The 18,299-nt window shown below is 48.0% G+C and overlaps 1 protein-coding gene across 2 annotated transcripts in view; it reads left to right on the top strand.

The window, feature by feature from the left end:
• SLCO3A1 (solute carrier organic anion transporter family member 3A1) overlaps nucleotides 1-18,299 on the top strand; it is a 325,300-nt gene that overhangs the window by 241,031 nt on the left and 65,970 nt on the right. For both annotated transcript variants that reach the window (XM_001924347.6, XM_005666296.4), the window contains exons 3-4: nucleotides 8,047-8,145; nucleotides 17,797-18,060. In XM_001924347.6, coding sequence (XP_001924382.3) covers nucleotides 8,047-8,145; nucleotides 17,797-18,060 — 363 coding nt within the window. The remainder of the gene's footprint in view (nucleotides 1-8,046; nucleotides 8,146-17,796; nucleotides 18,061-18,299) is intronic.

Genomic DNA, 18,299 nt, shown 5'->3' with positions numbered 1-18,299 from the left:
TACAGGAATTTTTGTATAGTCTTGATTTCAGCTCTGTAATTCTTGTTTGGGTGTTTTCAAGAATGTGTGTTACACATATAGTTTCCTATGTTTTTGCTTTCTTAGTGGGCTCTTTTAATAAATCTGAGGAGTGACCCTTCTTAATTTTATCGTAGACCAATCTGTCAAGCTTTTCTTTTAATGGTTAGGGCTGTCTTTGTTGGATTTAAGAAATCTCTCCCTGGAGTTCCCATTGTGGCTCAGAAGTTAGTGAACCCAACTAGAATCCATGAGGATGGGGGTTTGATCCCTGGCCTCACTCAGTGGGTTAAGGATCCAGCATTACCGTGAACTGTGGGGTAGGTCACAGACACGTCTCAGATCCCACATTGCTGTGGCTCTGGCGTAGGCCAGCAGCTACAGTTCTGACTGGACCTCTAGCCTGGGAACCTCCATATGCCATGGATGCAGCCGTAAAAGACAAAAAGATCCCCCCCACGAAAAGAAAGAAAAAAAGAAAGAAGTCTCTCCCTGCCCCCAACATCGTGACAGTACTTTTATCTATTTTCCTCCATAAGCTATATTGTTTTGCTTTTTCACACGGGTCTCCAATCTGCCTGGAATTGATTTTTTACATGTGTTCTGCAGCTGACTTTTTTCCCCTGTAATTTCGAGTTGTCCTCGCACCATTTATGGAAAAGATCATTCTTTCCCCCGCTGCTTGGTATGCATACTTTGTCGTAAGTCAGATGTCCACGCAAGCATGGATCTGTTTCTGGCCTCTCTCTTCTCCTTCACTTGTGCATTTGCTGTATCTTGTGCCAGAAACGCACTGTCTTCATCATTTATAGCTTTCAAAGAAGTCCTGATATCCAGTGGGGCAAGTCTTGACAATTCTTCTTCAAAGATATCCAGGTTGGCCTCCACCCTCAGCATGTCTACACATAATTTGGAATCAGTGTGTCACATTCTACAAACACACAAAAGATAGTCTCTCGTTTTTTATTAATTATAATAATAAAGTCAATTAATTCTTCCTAGGCCGGGCAATTCCAAATATAATATGTAAAAGTCTTCATTGGGATTTTTCAAGTTCGTTTGGTTCTCTCTCTCTCTTTTTTTCCTTTTAGGTTTGTTCCTGCGTCATGTGGAAGTTCCCAGGCTGGCGTTGAATTGGAACTGCAGCTGCAGGCCTGTGCCACAGACACAGCAATGCCAGATCTGAGCTGCGTCTGCAACCTACACCACAGCTTGCAGCAACACCGGATCCTTAACTCACTGAGCAAGGCCAGGGATCGAACCTGCATTCCTCACACTATGTGGCGTTCTTGACCTGCCTAGCCACAACAGGAAATTCAAGTTCTTTTGGTTCTATGTGTCTGGTCCGACCCCTTTTTGTCAGGCCGTCCTGTCAGTCCCCTTGGCACATTGTATCTAGAAAGAGGCACGTTGATGGGAGAGTCCTCAGCACTGAGAGAGCCACATGCAGAGACCACTGTTCAGGGAAAGAGCAGCTCGGGGCTGAGTCCCAGCTCTGCCCCCAGTCGGCTGGCTGAACTTGGGCAGACCTTGGCCTAGAAGAGTTGCTCCCTTCCCCTTTTGTGTCACTGTTGTGACTGGGGTTCTCCTTCACACATCGTTTCAGCAGAGGGTGAGATGACTGTCACACTGGGCCAGACTTGGAACAGAACAAAAGAAAAAGGCAGCATCTCTGCCTCATGGGTATCTGGGACTGAGCCCTGAGCATTCATTGCCATGTCTGAAAAATGATCCACAAAAAATGTCCTGTGGTCAAGTAATTAACAAGCAGCTTCACACAGCATCCTGTTCTTGGAGATTCACATGTATATTTGCAGGTATTAGATCTGAGATTGTCCTCAGATTCGCATAGCAATTGTATTCGTTTCCTGTCTTTGCTATTAATAAGTTAGCAGAAACTTAATGGCTTAAGATAATACGAATTTATGATTTTAATTGTGGAGGTCAGAAGTCCATAATGCCTGTCACTGAGCTAAAGTCAAGGTGTCAGCAGGGCTGCCTCCCTTTGGAGGATCCTTTCTGGAGGGGAGAATCCGTTTTCTTGCCTTTTCAGCTCCTAGAGGCTGCTCACATTCTGGGGGGTCTCAACCCCACCCTCCATCCTCCAAGCGAGCAGTCACTAGTCAGGGCTTTCTTGTGATGCCATTGCTCAGGTTCTGGGGTCTCATCTCCTTCTCTGAGTCATCTTCCTCCTTCTTCCACATTTAAAGGTCCTTTGTGTTTACATTGGCTCATTGGGATAATAGCGTAATCTCTTTATTTTAAAGCAACTGATTAGTGACCTCAATTTCACTTGCAGCCCTCATATCTCTTTGGTCAATTACAGTAACAGACGCAAGGTCCAGGGATTAGGGTACGGACAACTTTGGGGACTGTTTTTCTGCCTCCCACATGATGGAACTTAGCCTGCAAGTCTGCTCACCCCAGCTCGATAACACATATAATGCATTGCTGTTCGTGTTATTTACAGCGCACGGTACAGCGGGAGGTCGTTCTCTAACCCCACACCGTTTTGCACGCTCCTCTTTGACATCCTGTGGTAGGTTGATTTGTCGTGGCCTTTCTTCTTCCCGAATACAAACTCCACCACAAAAGCAGGGACTTCTGTCTCTTTTGTCCACAGACATATCCCAGCTCCTTTCACAGCACCCAGCACCTGCAAGCACCATTACATATTTTGAATGATGGAGAATGATTGGAAGTCTCTCCAATAAGACAGTGAGTTTTTTCAGAGAAAATGCCTTGTCCAATTTATGTCTTTCCCCAGGTCCAGAGATGGCTGGTACTAAGCCTTAAGATTATATAGCATCAGATACATGGTGTATATGATGTATATCTGGGCTGCACAGTTACACCAGAGGTCCCCAAACGTGCTTGGTTCACTGGGCCCTCAGTGTCTTATTTTCCTAAAGCCCAGAGTCTGCAAGAAATGCCCCACAGTCATGTTTAGCATGTCGTTACTTCATGCCTGTTTAGAAAAAGAACACACATGAAGTGAAAGAAAAAATATTTCTATTTTTAAGTAAGCATAATTACTTACTAATAGGTTGTGTTTCCCTGCCTGGGGACTGCACAGATTCTCAAACCTTGGAATCAAATTGGATTCCATCACCCCCATTTCCTGTTCTGCATTGATTTCCACACAGCATCTGCTTTTTATCATGGTGACCACTGAAAACTTAGTTCACAAAGGTGTGATGTGGTTGAAAGGAATGGAGCTCAATCCAGTACGAAACCATCAGCTACCTTGAGTAGGTAGTTGTACGAGGGGCCTCTAACAGATGTCAGATAGTGCTGAGTTTCCCTCAAAAACATAAAACATTTTGCTGTGCCCCTGTGAATTCACTGTGGAACCCCGAAGTGCCTCGGCACACAGTTTGGGAACTGGAGATTTATGCAGAAAGCCTGTGTTGAGACCAGGATGCCAGACCAGAATGTCATCACCCAGGTCATCTCATACCCTCTCCCTTTGTCCAGTTGTCACATCCCTAGAAAGCCAGGTTAGCATCAGAATGAGCTTGGCGGGTGGGCAGGGGGATGAACTCTGGACTCTGAAGGGCCAGTTGGTCTTGGGATCACAGCTGCTTCTCCTGAGGAACCCACTTGGGGGGTCTGGCCTGCTGCCAGCTCCAGCCTGTCTCCCCCGGTGGTGGCTTTAGGAAATGAGACTGGGGGCGGGGGGTGCAGTACACTCTGGAGAGAGGAGGCCGGGAAACATACCTGTGCTGGCCCTCATTGTAGCAGAAGGGACAGGGGCGTCATCTACATAACAAACACTTCTGTGGCACTTTCTGGGTGCCAGATGCTATTCTCAGAGCTTTACAAACATGAGGTCATTAAATCTTCTCTAGAAGCCCCATGAAATAAGCTGAATAGCATTCCCATTTTACAGATGAGAAAGCTGAGGCACGGGGAAGTTCAGTAGACTTTTTCCAAGGTTCACAGAGCTCAGAAGTGGTGGAGCGGGGACTAGAACTCAGGTGGCCGGTGCTGTCTCCTGAGCTTCCTCCAGTACAGTTTTCCCTGAGGGAATGAGAGAAACCCGGCTTCAGAACCTGGCTGTGCTGCTTTCTAACTTTTTTTTTTATTTATTTTTAAATTTTTATTATAATTGCTTTACAATGTTCTGTCAATTTCTGCAGTACAGCAAAGTGACCCAGTTATACATATACATATATATATATATATATATATATATATATATATATATATACATACATACATTCTACCTTTTAAACTTTTCTGAGTTTCTGTTCCTTCCCTGTGAAATGGGTGCAGTAGACTCCCCGCGGGGATCACTGAAAGGATTACAGGAGGTTATGCTTGTAAAGCAGCGGGCTCAGGGAGGTAGTGAGCATTTCTGATCTCCGTGTCTCCTCCCCTCCCGTGTACATAAATCTTGCAGCCAGCAGGGGGAGGCACTGAGCCACTCAAGAACCTTCTCTCCTGGACCTGAGACGCTCAACACAGGGCTTCAGGATTTTAGTGCCCGACCATCTGTTTCTTGTCATTTAGGCAGAACTTTTTGAGGGGATTTTGCTAAACAAGAGCAAAATCACAGCCTGGTGGGATGAATCAAAAAGAGAGCAAGGAAGCAAATTCAAAAGTTCCTTTCTGGGAGATCACAGTCTGCCTCTTTGCTCTCTGGGGAACAGCATCCCCCAAACACCCAGGGCCATGCTCTCTGACGCTGCTTCATTTGTGCTTTTATCCTGAGACATTTCTCAAGTGCAGAGGGGCACTTCCTGATGCGGAAAGGCCCCCTCCTTTATCCCTTGGAAAATATTCGAGACCCCACTGCTGCTAGAGGTTTACTTGACATCTTTCTGATAAAGGAAAATGCTTAGAAAAATGTTCCCGAGATTTCAGCTGAGTGGGGGAATGCTGTCCACACAAAAATAGGCATCCTACCTCTTTCTTTGATTTTTGGAACGGGGGTCTCATCAGGTTTCTTTGGGAGAGAACTCTGTCCTATTGCATGGAAAGCCACAGTTCAGCATTTTGGAAAGCTGTGCCCTGTCCTGGAGGCCTGGGGTGGGAGGTGCCCTTGGCTGGATGGAGAGACCACCTTGGCACACGGCTTCTCCATGAGGCTCTGTCCATCCACGCTGCCAGAATGGGTGGCTGGCCCTTCTGGGCCCTGCTGGGCTCCTCTGGAGAGCTGAGCTTGAGGGATGCCCTTCCTTTTGTGTCATAACTTGCACAAGGGCAGGAGGTCCAGGACCTGGAGTCTCCCGCTTTCCCGTGTTGTCTGGCCTGTCCACACTCTCCACCGCCCCCATGTCGGGAAAGAGTGACAACAATCTGGACACAGGTTCCAAGGCTCATTGGATGTTTCTTTCCAGTGATACTAAAAGCTTGGTCCTTGGACCTATTCAGTGTTATAATTTTCATTGTTTCATCCATGGGGGATGGACCAGTGATTATTTCATTGATTGACATTTTTATTTCATTTGCGTGAAAGGAGGTGCATTATCGTGATGGGCAGGGGGTTGCTGCTGGGGATCAGAGTGTCTGCTGCAACGATGGGAGGAGAGTCAGAAGGGCACCGTTTGCAAGAGAATTGTGTTTCTATCTCTGTGTCCCTTTCTTCTGGGCGGTTGATTTACTTGCCGAGGTATCTTTAGAGCACCAATGGGTGACCACAGCCTGCAGCCTGGACAGGAGGACACGGCTGGCTTCATCGTATTGCCCTTCACTCAGTCTTCTCCTGGGTGCTGCTCTTGCCCTAGACACCCTCCCCATGGCTCTGCTCTCCCGCATCCTTCTTAGCTTCCCTTCCTGCTTCACTTACCTCCATCTGTGGAATGGGGCCAAGACCAGCTCTACTCCCCAATGATACCCCACCAAGGACAACGCTCCTAAATCTAGCACATACCTGAACGATCCCTACTTTCCAATAATACCCCCACCTTTCTTAGCTTTCTCTGTTCAGTTGTCTGAACCTAAGTTGTGACCAACCAGAGCCAGTGTTGTAACAAATGTGCTCCTTTCCAGATTCCTGTAAAGAGGACTATCTGTGAGACTGAGGGTCACCAGCTGGCTATGGGACAGGCTACCTTGAGACACTTGAGCTTCTAGATTGCTCCCCATCACAGAGCAGGATTTCACTGAGGGCAGATTCAGCCCCATTCCTGTGATAGAACCCATCCTCTTTTCATTCCTTCCTTCATCCCTTAAAAGCCGTGTTTAAATGGCTGTGTTGGGGTTCTGGGTTCTTGTCCGTGAATGGGGAAGATATGGCTTCCTTTGCCAGGTATGTAGAAACCAGTCAAGCTCCTGTCTATGGTTTCTTGTGTTCCCCGTCTCCCCAAGACAGTGAGCTCCAGGAAGGCTGGCTTTTTGACTGTTTGGTCCAGTGCTGAATCCCCATCCTAATGATCATGCTGCTTATTAGCACATAGAAGGAACTCAATAAGTATTGATTAAATGGATGACTATTTGAGTGGTTCCGTGATGACATCACTGAGAGATTTCAGGCTGAGTTATAGTCCACCCTGCGAACAGACCAGAATGACCCTCTGCTGAGCTCACATTCCCTCGGGTTGAATCTGTCTCCCACCTTGTTCTTTAAGTGTCATATGGACCTGTTAGCACCCACCCTCTGGACCCTCTGCTTGGATTGAATTGACCCAATCAGCACATACTGATTGTCCCCATGGGTGGCTAGCCTCTTGTGAAAGGGTCACTTCTTTACCCTTATTTTTATCCCTGGGGCCTTGGGAATTGTCAGTGCTTAGGAAATGTTTACCAAGTTGAAATTTATTTCATTTGATTTTCATTAAAGTATAGTTAATTTATACTTCCATTTCTGCTGTACAATCAAGTGACCCAGCTACCCATACACACCCTTTTTTTTTTTTTTTGCCCATTTTCCGTCAGCTTCTTACTGGAGAGACTGGATACAGTTCCCTATGCCGTACAGTAGGGCCCCATCCCCCATCCATTCCGAATGTAACCGTCTGTATCTACCAACCCCAAACTCTCCGACGGCCCCCCTCTCTCCCCTCTCCCCGCCTGGGAAATGTAAGTCTGCCCTCCATGTCCGTGATCTGTTTCTGTTCTATAGACAGGTCATTTGTGCCACATTTTAGATTCCATGTATAAGTGATATCATATGGTGTTTGTCCTTCTCTTTCTGACTTACTTCACTAAGTATGAGAGTCTCCAGTTCCATCATGTTGCTGCAAATGACATTATTTTGTCCTTCTTGAAATTTAAATAGATACAGGCTGTGGAGTTTTAGTTTGGGCTTTTTCCACAGTAATCCAACAGTTTTCTGCAAAAGTCCGGGTAACATATCCACCAGATATGTACCTAAGCATGTGCCTTATACCATCTTATTGAGTCCAGCAGAAGAGCTGAGTCCAGAACAGCTGTTACGACAATAACAGATAGCCATTCCAAAAACATGGAGGGACTGCAAAATCGAAACTTTAAAAATGTCTGATTAAATGTGCTCAAAGCATACCATTATGTGAGCTTTGTTATTTGCTAAATTCAAGGCCCGTAAATATTTCAGTACATTTGCGAATAATTTGTGGCTTCAACTTTCCTCACTTCACAAGAATTCCTGAGTTTGCACAATGAGTGCTGCGAAATCTCAACACTAAATTAAATGAATTACATCAAGCCAAAAAAAAAAATGTGAAAGCAAAATTATAAACATCCTTTCAAAAATGTTGTGGAGGAAAAAAATGATCTCATAGCAGACATGAATATATTTTAATAGGTTTGCCATGAAGTGGGGTGGAGTCCTCTAAAAGTGTGCTTGGAGCCCACAGTCATCTCAAAGCAACCCATCAAAAACTATAAAATTTCTGCCTAGTAGTACTGTAATAGAGTTTCCAAAAATGTGAAATACTACCTTCCCTCTCTAGGATTTTTAGACTGATTCCTCCAAAGTTATTTGTCTAATTAGACCTCCCATCTGATCAATGTAAAAATAGTTTTCTTGAGCTTTGACTCTTTTGCTCATTGAATGGCTTCTGCTTTTAATCTAATCTTGGTTTTGTCTTCTTCTTTCAGGTATCCTGTTCACGATGCTGGTGTTTGGACCCGCCTGCGGATTTATCCTGGGCTCTTTCTGTACCAAAATCTATGTGGATGCAGTCTTCATTGACACAAGTAAGGAGTTTTATCTCAGTTTCTAAGCGCCATCCATAAACCCTTCCACCGCTTAAAGGAGCCCCTGCCTCTGGGTTCTAAGACCTTCCCAACTCAGCAGCAGGATGCGTAGCTGGTGCCTGTCTGAGATTTGAGAAAAGAGCATGAGTGTTGGTTCACAGAGCCTGGACTCAAGTGTGTGTTCTGCCCGTGTTTCCTTAGGAGCCAAATAAATAATCCATTGTCATTGATTTTGCTCCTCAAATCTGAATGTTCCTCATCTGTAAATTAAGAGCAATAAAATGTACATCTGCCTCACGGGGCTACTGTAAGATACATCAGAGAACAGATGTGGAAATGCCTGGCATGTCACATACTCATTGAACACTGGTCCCTTAACCCACACGAGGACCCTGTTTTCTAAACGAAAAGTTGAAGTACTTGTTCTAGAAATGCAAGTGTATGCATGGGGTCAAGGGGACAGGATATTTGAAAATCATTTCTGTAAGAAAGATACTGTTGTAAAGGGCTTTATAGAGAAACACACCACACCTCAAGCCCATTTCAAGCAACACTTCTTGTGTTCCTAGCAGCAGGGGCAAATGTATTTCTCAGCTTGCTCTGGGCCGCCCCTCCCCACCCCCCAACTCTGATCCCTGAGCACACTTTGATTAAATAGAGTACTGGTTGAGATGGGCTAGGCTTTGTAGTGGTAATAGCCAGTGCTCAAATCTAAGTGAGTTTATGCAACCAAAGTTTATTTCTCAGCTGTACCATATCCAGTGCAGGTTGGTGGTGTTGGCAGGGTGAGGCTTGCCCTCTAGGACCCAGAAATTTCGTCTGACCCCAATCCACCTGGTTGCCAATGCAGGAAACCAGACTGTGGCACACTGAGCAACTGCTCAGAAATGACATGAATACACACATTTCAAAAGCCACAGCAAGCCGCCTGATGTATTAGCCTTCTATTGCTTTGTGCTAAATTATCCCAAGCTCAGTGACTTAAAACAATCATTGTTATCTCTCAGTTTATTTCTCTGGGTCTGGAATTCAGGAGCAGCTTAATTAGCTGGGTGATTCTGGCTCAGAATCTCTCAGGAGGCTGCAGTCAAGGTGTTGGACTGGTCTCAAATCATCTGAAAGCCCGACTGGAGGGGCTCCGCTTCCAAGCTCACTCCATGGCTGCTGGCAAGCCTTGGAAAATCAGCTTTCAGGCTGGCTCCCACCAACCGCTCTATAGGGCTAACCTCAGCCTGACTCTCCTGGAGCCCTCAACCCAAGAAAGGGTAAGATCACCTGGGACAAAGCCGTAGTCTTTTTATAACCTAGGCTAAGAAGTGACACCTCATTGCTTCTGTGGGATCCCGTATGTTAGAAACAAGCCACTTGTTTCTGTCTGCACTTGGGAGAAGGGATCATTCCACAAGGACATGGATTCCAGGGGTGGGGATCATTGAAGACCATCTTGGGACTGCCCACTCTATGGGGTCACAACTGCATGCTCGAAAGAGGACACTGTATTCCTGTGCATCTTAGCTAGTTGAAAAGCCAAGTTTCCTGTCTGTGAAAACAGTGCAGGAAGCAGGTCCAGCTTCTCTTCCCCCTCCCAATCTAGTCTCAGGATCAATAAGGACTCTCAGTCCCCCGGTTCTCAATTCATCATCTCTCGACAGTACTAAATTTACTAATTCACCCCAAAGAAATAATGTGGTTTTAAATCCGATCAAGTCACTTGGTGATTCACTCCATTAATCCCACTGATATATTTACTTGTAGCTAATGATGTTACAAATTTCCAAAAGGGAGGGGAAAAAAATCCAATGGAGCCTTATTTATTTATTTATTCTTTTAAAGCACTGGGTCTGTTCAGGCAGTGATTGAATGCTGCCATTTTGTAGCATTGGTTGGCCCTTTGTGCCATATTCCTAGCGAGCAGGTGGCAGGGTGGCCTGGTCAGAGAAACACACCAGGGTGGGAGCCAGCTGCCATCTTGCTTCTATGGATGAAAAGGCAGCTTACACCGCTGCACCAAAGGCAGCACAAGACAGAAGGGGAGGGAAGCGGGCACATTCCCAGGGCCACAGGGAAGGCTGCCTGGGGTGAGAAGGCGGATGTCCAGGCAGTATCCTGCCCCCAGCATGCCAGCCATGCCCCCCTTTAATCAGGGCTTGTGAAATGCCAGAATTCCAGAGCCAGCAAGCACCTCAGACATCATTCACTTTCAGCTCTTGCATTCTATAGACCAGGAAGCTGATGCCTAGTGAGAGAAAAGGCTGTGCCTAATCTAAGGGATGTATCCGAGCCAGCATGTGGGTATTTCCACTTCCAGATGCCCCCTCGCCAAGATTCCTCTTGGGGATGAAATTGCATCTTTTCTCAGTGCCTGGGATGACCAAGAAGTAGACAGGTGGCTAGAGGGTATCCCCTGGGTGCACCCTCCCTTTGCTTGGGCTGTTCCCTCAGGCTGGACCGCTGTCCCCACCCTTTCTGCTCCATCTCTGTCCTCGCCCTTCAGGGCACAGTGGGAGGTGGTGTCACCAGTGGTCCTGGGCTCACTGGCAATTTGACACCTCCCCACCTAAGACAGAGGGACTGTTTCCATTCCCTCCCGGCATCCTGCTGCCAGCAGCCTTCTTTTCTACAGAGTTAATAGTGGACTTCAGATCTGATGTTGCAGCACGAGTCTCCCTCTTTGTTTGCAGCCTTTCTGAAGGCCCCGGGAGGGCTGGTGCTGCTCTTTACCAGCAGAGGGCAGAAGAATATTATTTATTCTATTCCGAGAGCCAGCCACAGAATTCTGTAGTTCCCGGCAGTTTTTATTGTTTCTAATCCAGCGGTGGAAACTTGTCATTCTGTCTCTGGGTGGACTGGGGCTGTATTTCAAGGAATGGGATGGCCCTTTCCTGTCTTTTCCTCACCCACTGAGACTGAGCCGGTCTATAGGGCCATCGAGCTGAGGAGAGCGTGCCCTTAAGCCTGCATATACAGGGGCCATGCATGCAGCCATATGTTTCTGAAATTCCAGCTGAGACCTGGGCAAGGGACCTGGGAATCAGCAGCCTGGGAACTGTGCGAGGTGGGCAAGGCAGGTCCCTGGAAGGCCCCTGTTAGAGGGCAGATGGCGGACAGAATGTGCTTCCTGCCTGGTAGCCTGACAGCTGCGGAGGAAGCAGGGTTGAAAGGGAGAGATCAGTGAGACCCTGGTTGGAATGTGTGTGCAGATGAAGCTGGGGGTGCCGGGGAGGTGGTGGGTTGTGAAAACAGGCCAGCTGTGGGCCAGAGAGACCCCATGGGCAGCTCCCTGGGAGGGCTCCATGGGCAATGCTTAGACACGAGGATTCTACCGCCACTGCTTTTCATCTGTGTTTGATCCCTCTGTGGCTCCCTTTCCCCGCTTCTTGAAGAGGATAGACACCGCCTCTGACAGCCTGGGCAAGGAATCTTTTTAGAATATCTTTGTAAGACTGAGATCAGTCAAGGACAGGACATAGAAAGAAGGGCTTGGTAGGTCCCGTTGTGGCTCAGCAGATTAAGAACCTGACCTAGTGTCCATGACGATGTGGGTTTGATCCCTGGCCTCACTCGGGGTTAAGGTTCCGGCATTGTCACGAGCTGTGGTGGAGGTTGTAGATGCTGCTTGGATCCTGCATTGCTGTGCCTGTGGTGTAGGCCCACAGCTGCAGCTCCTGTTCTACCCCTAGCCTGGGAACTCCCATATGTTGCAGACTCTTTTAAAAAAAAAAGACGTGTTTGGTAGCAGAGTAGGCCCCTAAGTGTTGGACTGATCAACCCTCCTTCACAGTGTGGGTTTAACAGCTTGATGACAATGGCAGACATGAATCACCTGCTTCTTAAAGCTGTACGTGAACTGCCTCAATGGAACCTCAGAGCATCCCGTTGGAGGGCGGGCCCTGCTGTGATCCCCTTTAACAGTGGAGGTGTTCTCCTATGGTGATTTTGTGTTCTGGGGTCAAATAGACCTCCTTTTGGATCTCAGCTGCACCCCTTTTGAGCTGTGTGATCCTGGGGACATTTGTCCTCATGGGTCTGTGTGTGTTTAGCAGGAGTTAATCCTGCAAAGCACTTAGCAGAGTGCCTAGGGGGTAGGAAGCATACAGTAAAATTAGGGGTAATTAGGAACCGAGAGGTAAACTCACTTCCACAGCTACTTGGATTCAAAGCCCAGGCCTGTCTGACCCCACACTGGGCACCTGGCTGCCCCGAATCCTGTCTAGGAGTTTAGCCAGAAGGCTTCCCACTTCCATGAACAAAGGAACGTCTCATGCTGAGATGACCTGCCTTGGCCAGCAACTCCATACAGCCTAAGGTACACCAGCCCGCCAGCCCACCCTGCTCCAGCTACATAGCTTCTGCAGCTGCAAAAGATATGTCCAGTTGTTAACTTCACCAAAAAAGATCAAAAAGCAGAGAATCTTGAACTCTCTGCCACTCTAGGGCTGGCTGCTGCCACCAGATTCCTTCATGTTGAACTAATGAGCCCCACGGCTGGGATTCTGAATGCTCCACGCTGCCCTCCACCCCGAGTCCCTTGCTGTCTCGAGTTTCTAATTAGGTCTGTAACTTAATGATACTCTTGGAATTCTCGAGTCCCACAGCAAAAGTTTTGCAAAATAGGTTAGACAAATAGGTATATGGACTGTGTGAAAGGGGGGGGGACTGCTCAGAAAGCCAGTGTATGGCCTGGGATGAAGTAAATGTTCCCAAGCTGCTTCGATCTGCCCTTCTCACAGTCTTGGGTATCCTCATGGGTGGGTTGGTTGGTTAGCTTTAAACCGGTTTAACCCTGTTCCCAGGGATTTGTTGTTGTTGTTTGAACCTACAGTGGTAGCAGTCCCTGGAAATAGGGAGAAATCGCAACAAAGCCCATGTGTTTATGTGACCTTCAACAAAGGGGACAAACAGCTGCCAAAAGCTTGCTCAGCTCACCCAGCGAAACCACAAGGCACTCCAGACGTCAGATCCCAAGGGTGAAAGAGTCAGATCAATGGATTTTATAAAGCAGAAATCCTAACAAGCCCGCTGATGCCTATGCAAAGTCAGGCCCACCCGGTGCCTGCCTTGTGGTGGCCCACTGTGTAACCCTCCCTGTTCCCTCTGCTTCCTTCTCAGCACCTTTTCCTGGGGCCTGGAATGACCTGGGGCGGGGGGGGGGGGTAGGCAAGTCGCTGGAGGGAGCTTAGCCAGTCCATTCAGAGTCCCCTGAGAATGTTGTGCCTTTGCTCAGCTGTTCCCATGGCCCAGGATACTGTCCTCACCCCGTCCTTTTCAGCATCTTTCTTTATCCGTGGTTCTACCTTCATTGGCAGTTTGATACATTCTACGTAAATGAGGCAGACAGGTGCTCTTTAGTTGTGTTCTGGGCAGCTTCCTGATAGCAGCCTTTGCCAAAAGGCTGAAACTGCAGTCGTTGTTTTAAGACACTAACAGGACCCAGATAGAGACGTTTCCAGGCCTTGCCTCCTACCTGACCCTGAAAGAATACCTTTGCTATGCTAAGCCTGCCCAGGACCACTTTTCTTAAAGGGTATGAGTTTTTGTGTCCTGAGCCTTTTGTACTAGTCAGGGCAGGCCAAGTTATGCTGCCATAATGAATACCCCCAAAATGTCAGCACTTGGAGCACTTAAAGTTTTTTTCCTGATCATGTTATATACCAGATATGGGTCAGCAGGAACATTTTGTTCACTGTAGCTTCTTGGGTATCATCTTAGGGAGAATTTCACATGCTTTGGGACCAGGCAGGAAAAAAAAGCGTTGGGGGGGGGGGTCACACACCAGCTCATCCATGCCTCCACACAGAAGTGACGTGTGTCCCCTCTCTCTCATTTCATTGGCAAAGCTGTGTGGCTCATGGCCACACCTAACTCCACAGTAAGGGAGGTAAAGGCTTCCTTGTTTTCAGAGAGGGAGACCCGTGCATCCAGCACACATGCTTTGCCAGTCCACGTAGAGAACTTACCCTCAACATCCATGATACTAGAACAGTATCTGCTGGGCAGTGACAGTTGCCAGGAAAGTGGGAAGAGATATCCACCTTCACTGCCAAAATGCCTCCTCAAAGTACCATTCATTGTGGAAATGAGTAGAGAAAAGTGCCTCCGAGAAAAACGTTTCTCAGGTCTGGGTCAAGCATCCACGGTCTTCCCAAAATTGAAAAGAAGCTCCGCTCAGGAGGCCCATGCTGTCCTGAGGGCAGCAGGCTCCAAGCTGAGGGATTTCTTCTCAGAGTGTGATTTCTCTCCCTGCCATCGTCCTCTGGATAATTGAAATGAAGGGGAAAAATCAATACTTCCCCAAATAGTCAACTGTGATTTTCCTGGCTTTGCAAAACCCTGCCCTCCACATGCCTCCCTGCAGCCCTGTCTCCCTCTCCTTCTCAAGAGGCAGGTGTGGAGTTCCCGTCATGGCTCAGCAGTAATGAAACTGACGAGGAGCCATGAAGAGGTGGGTTTGATCCCTGGCCTCGCTCGGTGGGTTAAGGATCCGGCATCACTGTGAGCTGTGGTATAGGTCGCAGATGTGGCTCGGATCTGACGTTGCTATGCCTGGGCTGGTGGCTGCAGTTCTGATTTGACCCCTAGCCTGGGACCCTCCATATGCTGCAAGTGCAGGCTTAAAAAAAAAAAGAAAGAAAGAAAAAAGAAAAGAAAAACCAAGAGGCAGGCGTGCTCTGATGCTCAGGTACCCTTCCTGGTCTTAGGAATCACACGCTTTCCACCTACAGGCACAGGCACAGGGAGAAGGTGCCACGTTCATGTAAACATCCGCTTCCTTCAGCGCAGCCCTCTCCCGGGGATGTTTTCTCACACGTAGAGCAGTCACTAACTTCCTTTCTACAATATGGCTTTCCATGCGCTGCTAATTTGGTTCTCCCCAACAACTGCCAGGATTTCTCTCTCCCTACTGGCTCACATCTGCTAGCTTTCCATCCCCCCCTTCATGGGGCCGGTAGACATAGGGGGAAATACATAGCTCCCTCTTCCCGTCTTTTGTTTTCATTCATTGCTTGGCAGCAGGTGAAGAAAAACAGTTAAGTGACGGGTGCAAACAGTGTTGCTACCCGAGGCAGTGTGACTTCCTTTTCTCTTGTTTGCATAAAAAGGTTTTCAAGATCACCCAGAGTTCTCCCACACCATACTGCTTTTTAAAAGTCTGTATCTTAAAGGAATTCCCACCATGGCTCAGCAGGTTAAGAACCCAGAGCTCTCTCTGAGGATGCAGGTTCAATCCCCGGCCCCACTCAGCGGGTTAAGGATTTGGCATTGCTGCAAGCTGTGGCGTAGGTTGTAGATGTAGCTTGGATCCTGCATTTCTGTGGCTGTGGAGTAGGCCAGCAATGGCAGGTCCAATTTGATCCCTAGCCTGGGAACTTACATATGCCGCATGTGCAGCCTTTAAAAAAGAAAAAACATCTGTATCTTAAAATTTGCATTTATATAAACATATCCCTGAAAGTAAAAAACAAAACAAAACAAAAAAAAACAAGAGCTCCTGCAGACAAAGAGCCTACTGTTTGTGAGGAGATGTTTGCTCATTACCTCTCATCCTGGTAACCACTCTCCATGGATATCATCTTTATTTCGCAAATGATGAAACTAAAGGTGGGAGAGGGTAAGTAACTTCCCCGGCATCACATGCTAATATGTAACAATGCAGGGATTCAACCCCACGCCCACCTGAGAGTTTGTACACTCTCCTCTCCACTGTGCAGCAGTGCAAAAGCATCTAGTCCATTCTGGTGCCCTGGTTATTGCTTCTGGGTTGATGTCAAGGTCTCCAGGACAGAGACCACTGATGTCCCAAAGGCCAACTTGACACCTACCAGAAGAGCTGGTGGTCGTAGCCCATTGCGCAAAGCATGGGAATTAGTGGTCCACTAAGGGCCCTCCAGGAGCCCAGGGATCTTAAAACAAAGACCTAACAGTCAAAAGGAGAAGAGCGTGGCCCTTGGCACCTGGGTGCTTGTGTTCCCAGGTTCATCTCCGTAGATGTGAGCAAAGCACCTAACCCCTCTAAGCCTCGATTTCTCCATCTACACGAAGTAGGACGCTAAGGGTCTCCCTTGTAGGGTTGTGGGAGGGCTGGTTGGAACAGCTAAGAATGCACTCTGCATAGTGCTGTGCAGAGTCAGTCCTCAATAAAGGATGGCATTCCCACTGTGGCTCAGTGGGTTAAGAACCTGGCATAGTGTCTGTGAGGGTGCAGGTTTGATCCCTGGCCTTGCTCAGAGAGTTAAGGATCTGGTGTTGCTGAAAGTTGTGGTGAGGGTTGCCAAGGCGGCTCAGATCCAGTGTGGCTGTGGCTGTGGTGCAGGCCGCAGCTGCAGCTCTGATTCAGCCCCTAGTCTGGGAACTTCCTTATGCTGCAGGTGCAGCCATGGGGAAAAAAAAAAAAAAAAAAAAAAAAAAAAAAAAAAGATGGCTGCTATTTTCATTACTGTTAACTAAAGAATCTTTAGAGATGCTTTAGAAATAGGGACACGCTCATCTGGTGACTGTGGTCATCTCTCTTCCCAAGCCCGTCCATCCATCTGGTCCAGACCTGCAGCCCAGTTAGCTCTTAGCTCATATGCTGTGGTCCAGGTCTTTAAGAATTTCTTTCCAGGCTCCAAGGGTATGAGATTATCATTAAAGGAACATCTACAAGCAGCTCATCTGAGAGAGATGCTCTGAAAGGCAGTCGTAGAAAGAAGGGAAAACACCAACCAAGGGGTGAGATCTGGTTGTCGTCTTCTTGACTTCAGTTGGCAAGTCAAAGAAGTAAGAGCACGAGCCAGCCGGACCGCATGCTTGCTGCCTTTGAGCATAGACATTGGCTGCAGAGCTTTCTCCTAGAGGCCTAGCCCCACACCACAGGCCACCACCAAGGCTGGAATCAGCCCGTCTCCTCACAGCTTGGAAACAGGACCCTTGCCATAAATATTAAGCCAACATCCATGAATTGCTTAAGCACATACTACGCACTGTTTTGAGCACTTTCTGCTTGGCGTGGCTCATTTGATCACCCTAGCTTGGTAAGGGTGAGTACATCATAAGCATCTGTATTATCCAGACCAGTCAGCTGAGCCACTGACTGAGCCACAAAAAGTTTACATCGCTGGCCTGAGGTCGCACGGTGAGAAGTAGGCAGGATTTGGATCCAGGTATCCTGGCTCTTGTTTTCCAATCAGTGCCGCCTCATGAGATCTGTGAACAGATTTAAGATGGAGTGGGGTGTGGATCCCAGGTTAGCTGCTCTGTAGGGGGTGCAAGTGGTATACAGAGTAAAAATAAACTCTTCAACAATATATACATATATATATATATATTTGCTTCCCTGTGTTTTTGTTAGCAGACCTTGGCAACTCTGCCAAGCCAGTCGATTCCAGCCTAAATTCAGGGGGCGTCTGGCTTCTCACTGTTTTTGTTTAGACTGATGCAGGCACAGGGTTGGCAGGGAAAATAAGGAGAAAAAGCGATCAGCCTTCAGCTTGGGGAGAAACAGAAGCGTGGGTGTGAAGCCATAGGCTGCTTTGCCTGCCGTCCGGTCTTCCCCATCCCAGGCCATCTCCAGAGCCCTCAGCCCATCTGGACAACTGGTTCCAGACCTCTGCCAAATGCCGGGCCCCGCCAGGTCCCCTCCCATCCCGCTGACTGTGCTCTTTCCGATTGCAGGTAACCTGGACATCACCCCGGACGACCCCCGCTGGATTGGAGCCTGGTGGGGTGGCTTTCTGCTCTGCGGTGCCTTACTCTTCTTCTCTTCCCTCTTGATGTTCGGGTTTCCACAGTCTCTGCCCCCGCACTCAGACCCTGCCCTGGAGAGCGAGCAGGCCATGCTCCCCGAAAGAGAATACGAGAGACCCAAGCCCAGCAACGGGGTCCTGAGGCACCCCTTGGAGCCGGACACCAGCGCCTCCTGCTTCCAGCAGCTGAGAGGTAAGGGTGCCCAGTCCGTGGGTGGCACTCAGGGCCGGACACTGGGGGACTTGAGGTTGAATCACCTTGGTTTTGAGTGAGTCCTGTGCTTTACTTACCCCTGAGAAATGAATGCACTTAATAAAGCAAAAGCAGGAGTTCCTGCTCTAGCACAGTGGGTTAAGAACCTGACTGCAGTGGCTCAGATTGCTGTGGAGGCATGAGTTTGAGCCCTAGCCCAGCACAGTGGGTTAAAGGAT

This window comes from Sus scrofa, chromosome 7 (genome assembly GCF_054392235.1).
Source record: "Sus scrofa isolate SSC_HxYL_T2T_F1_AM1 chromosome 7, Sscrofa_HxYL_maternal_Yorkshire_Landrace_v2.0, whole genome shotgun sequence".
Lineage (NCBI taxonomy): Eukaryota > Metazoa > Chordata > Mammalia > Artiodactyla > Suidae > Sus > Sus scrofa.
Note: the sequence above shows the minus strand (reverse complement) of the source record. Positions and strands in the feature narration are given on the sequence as shown.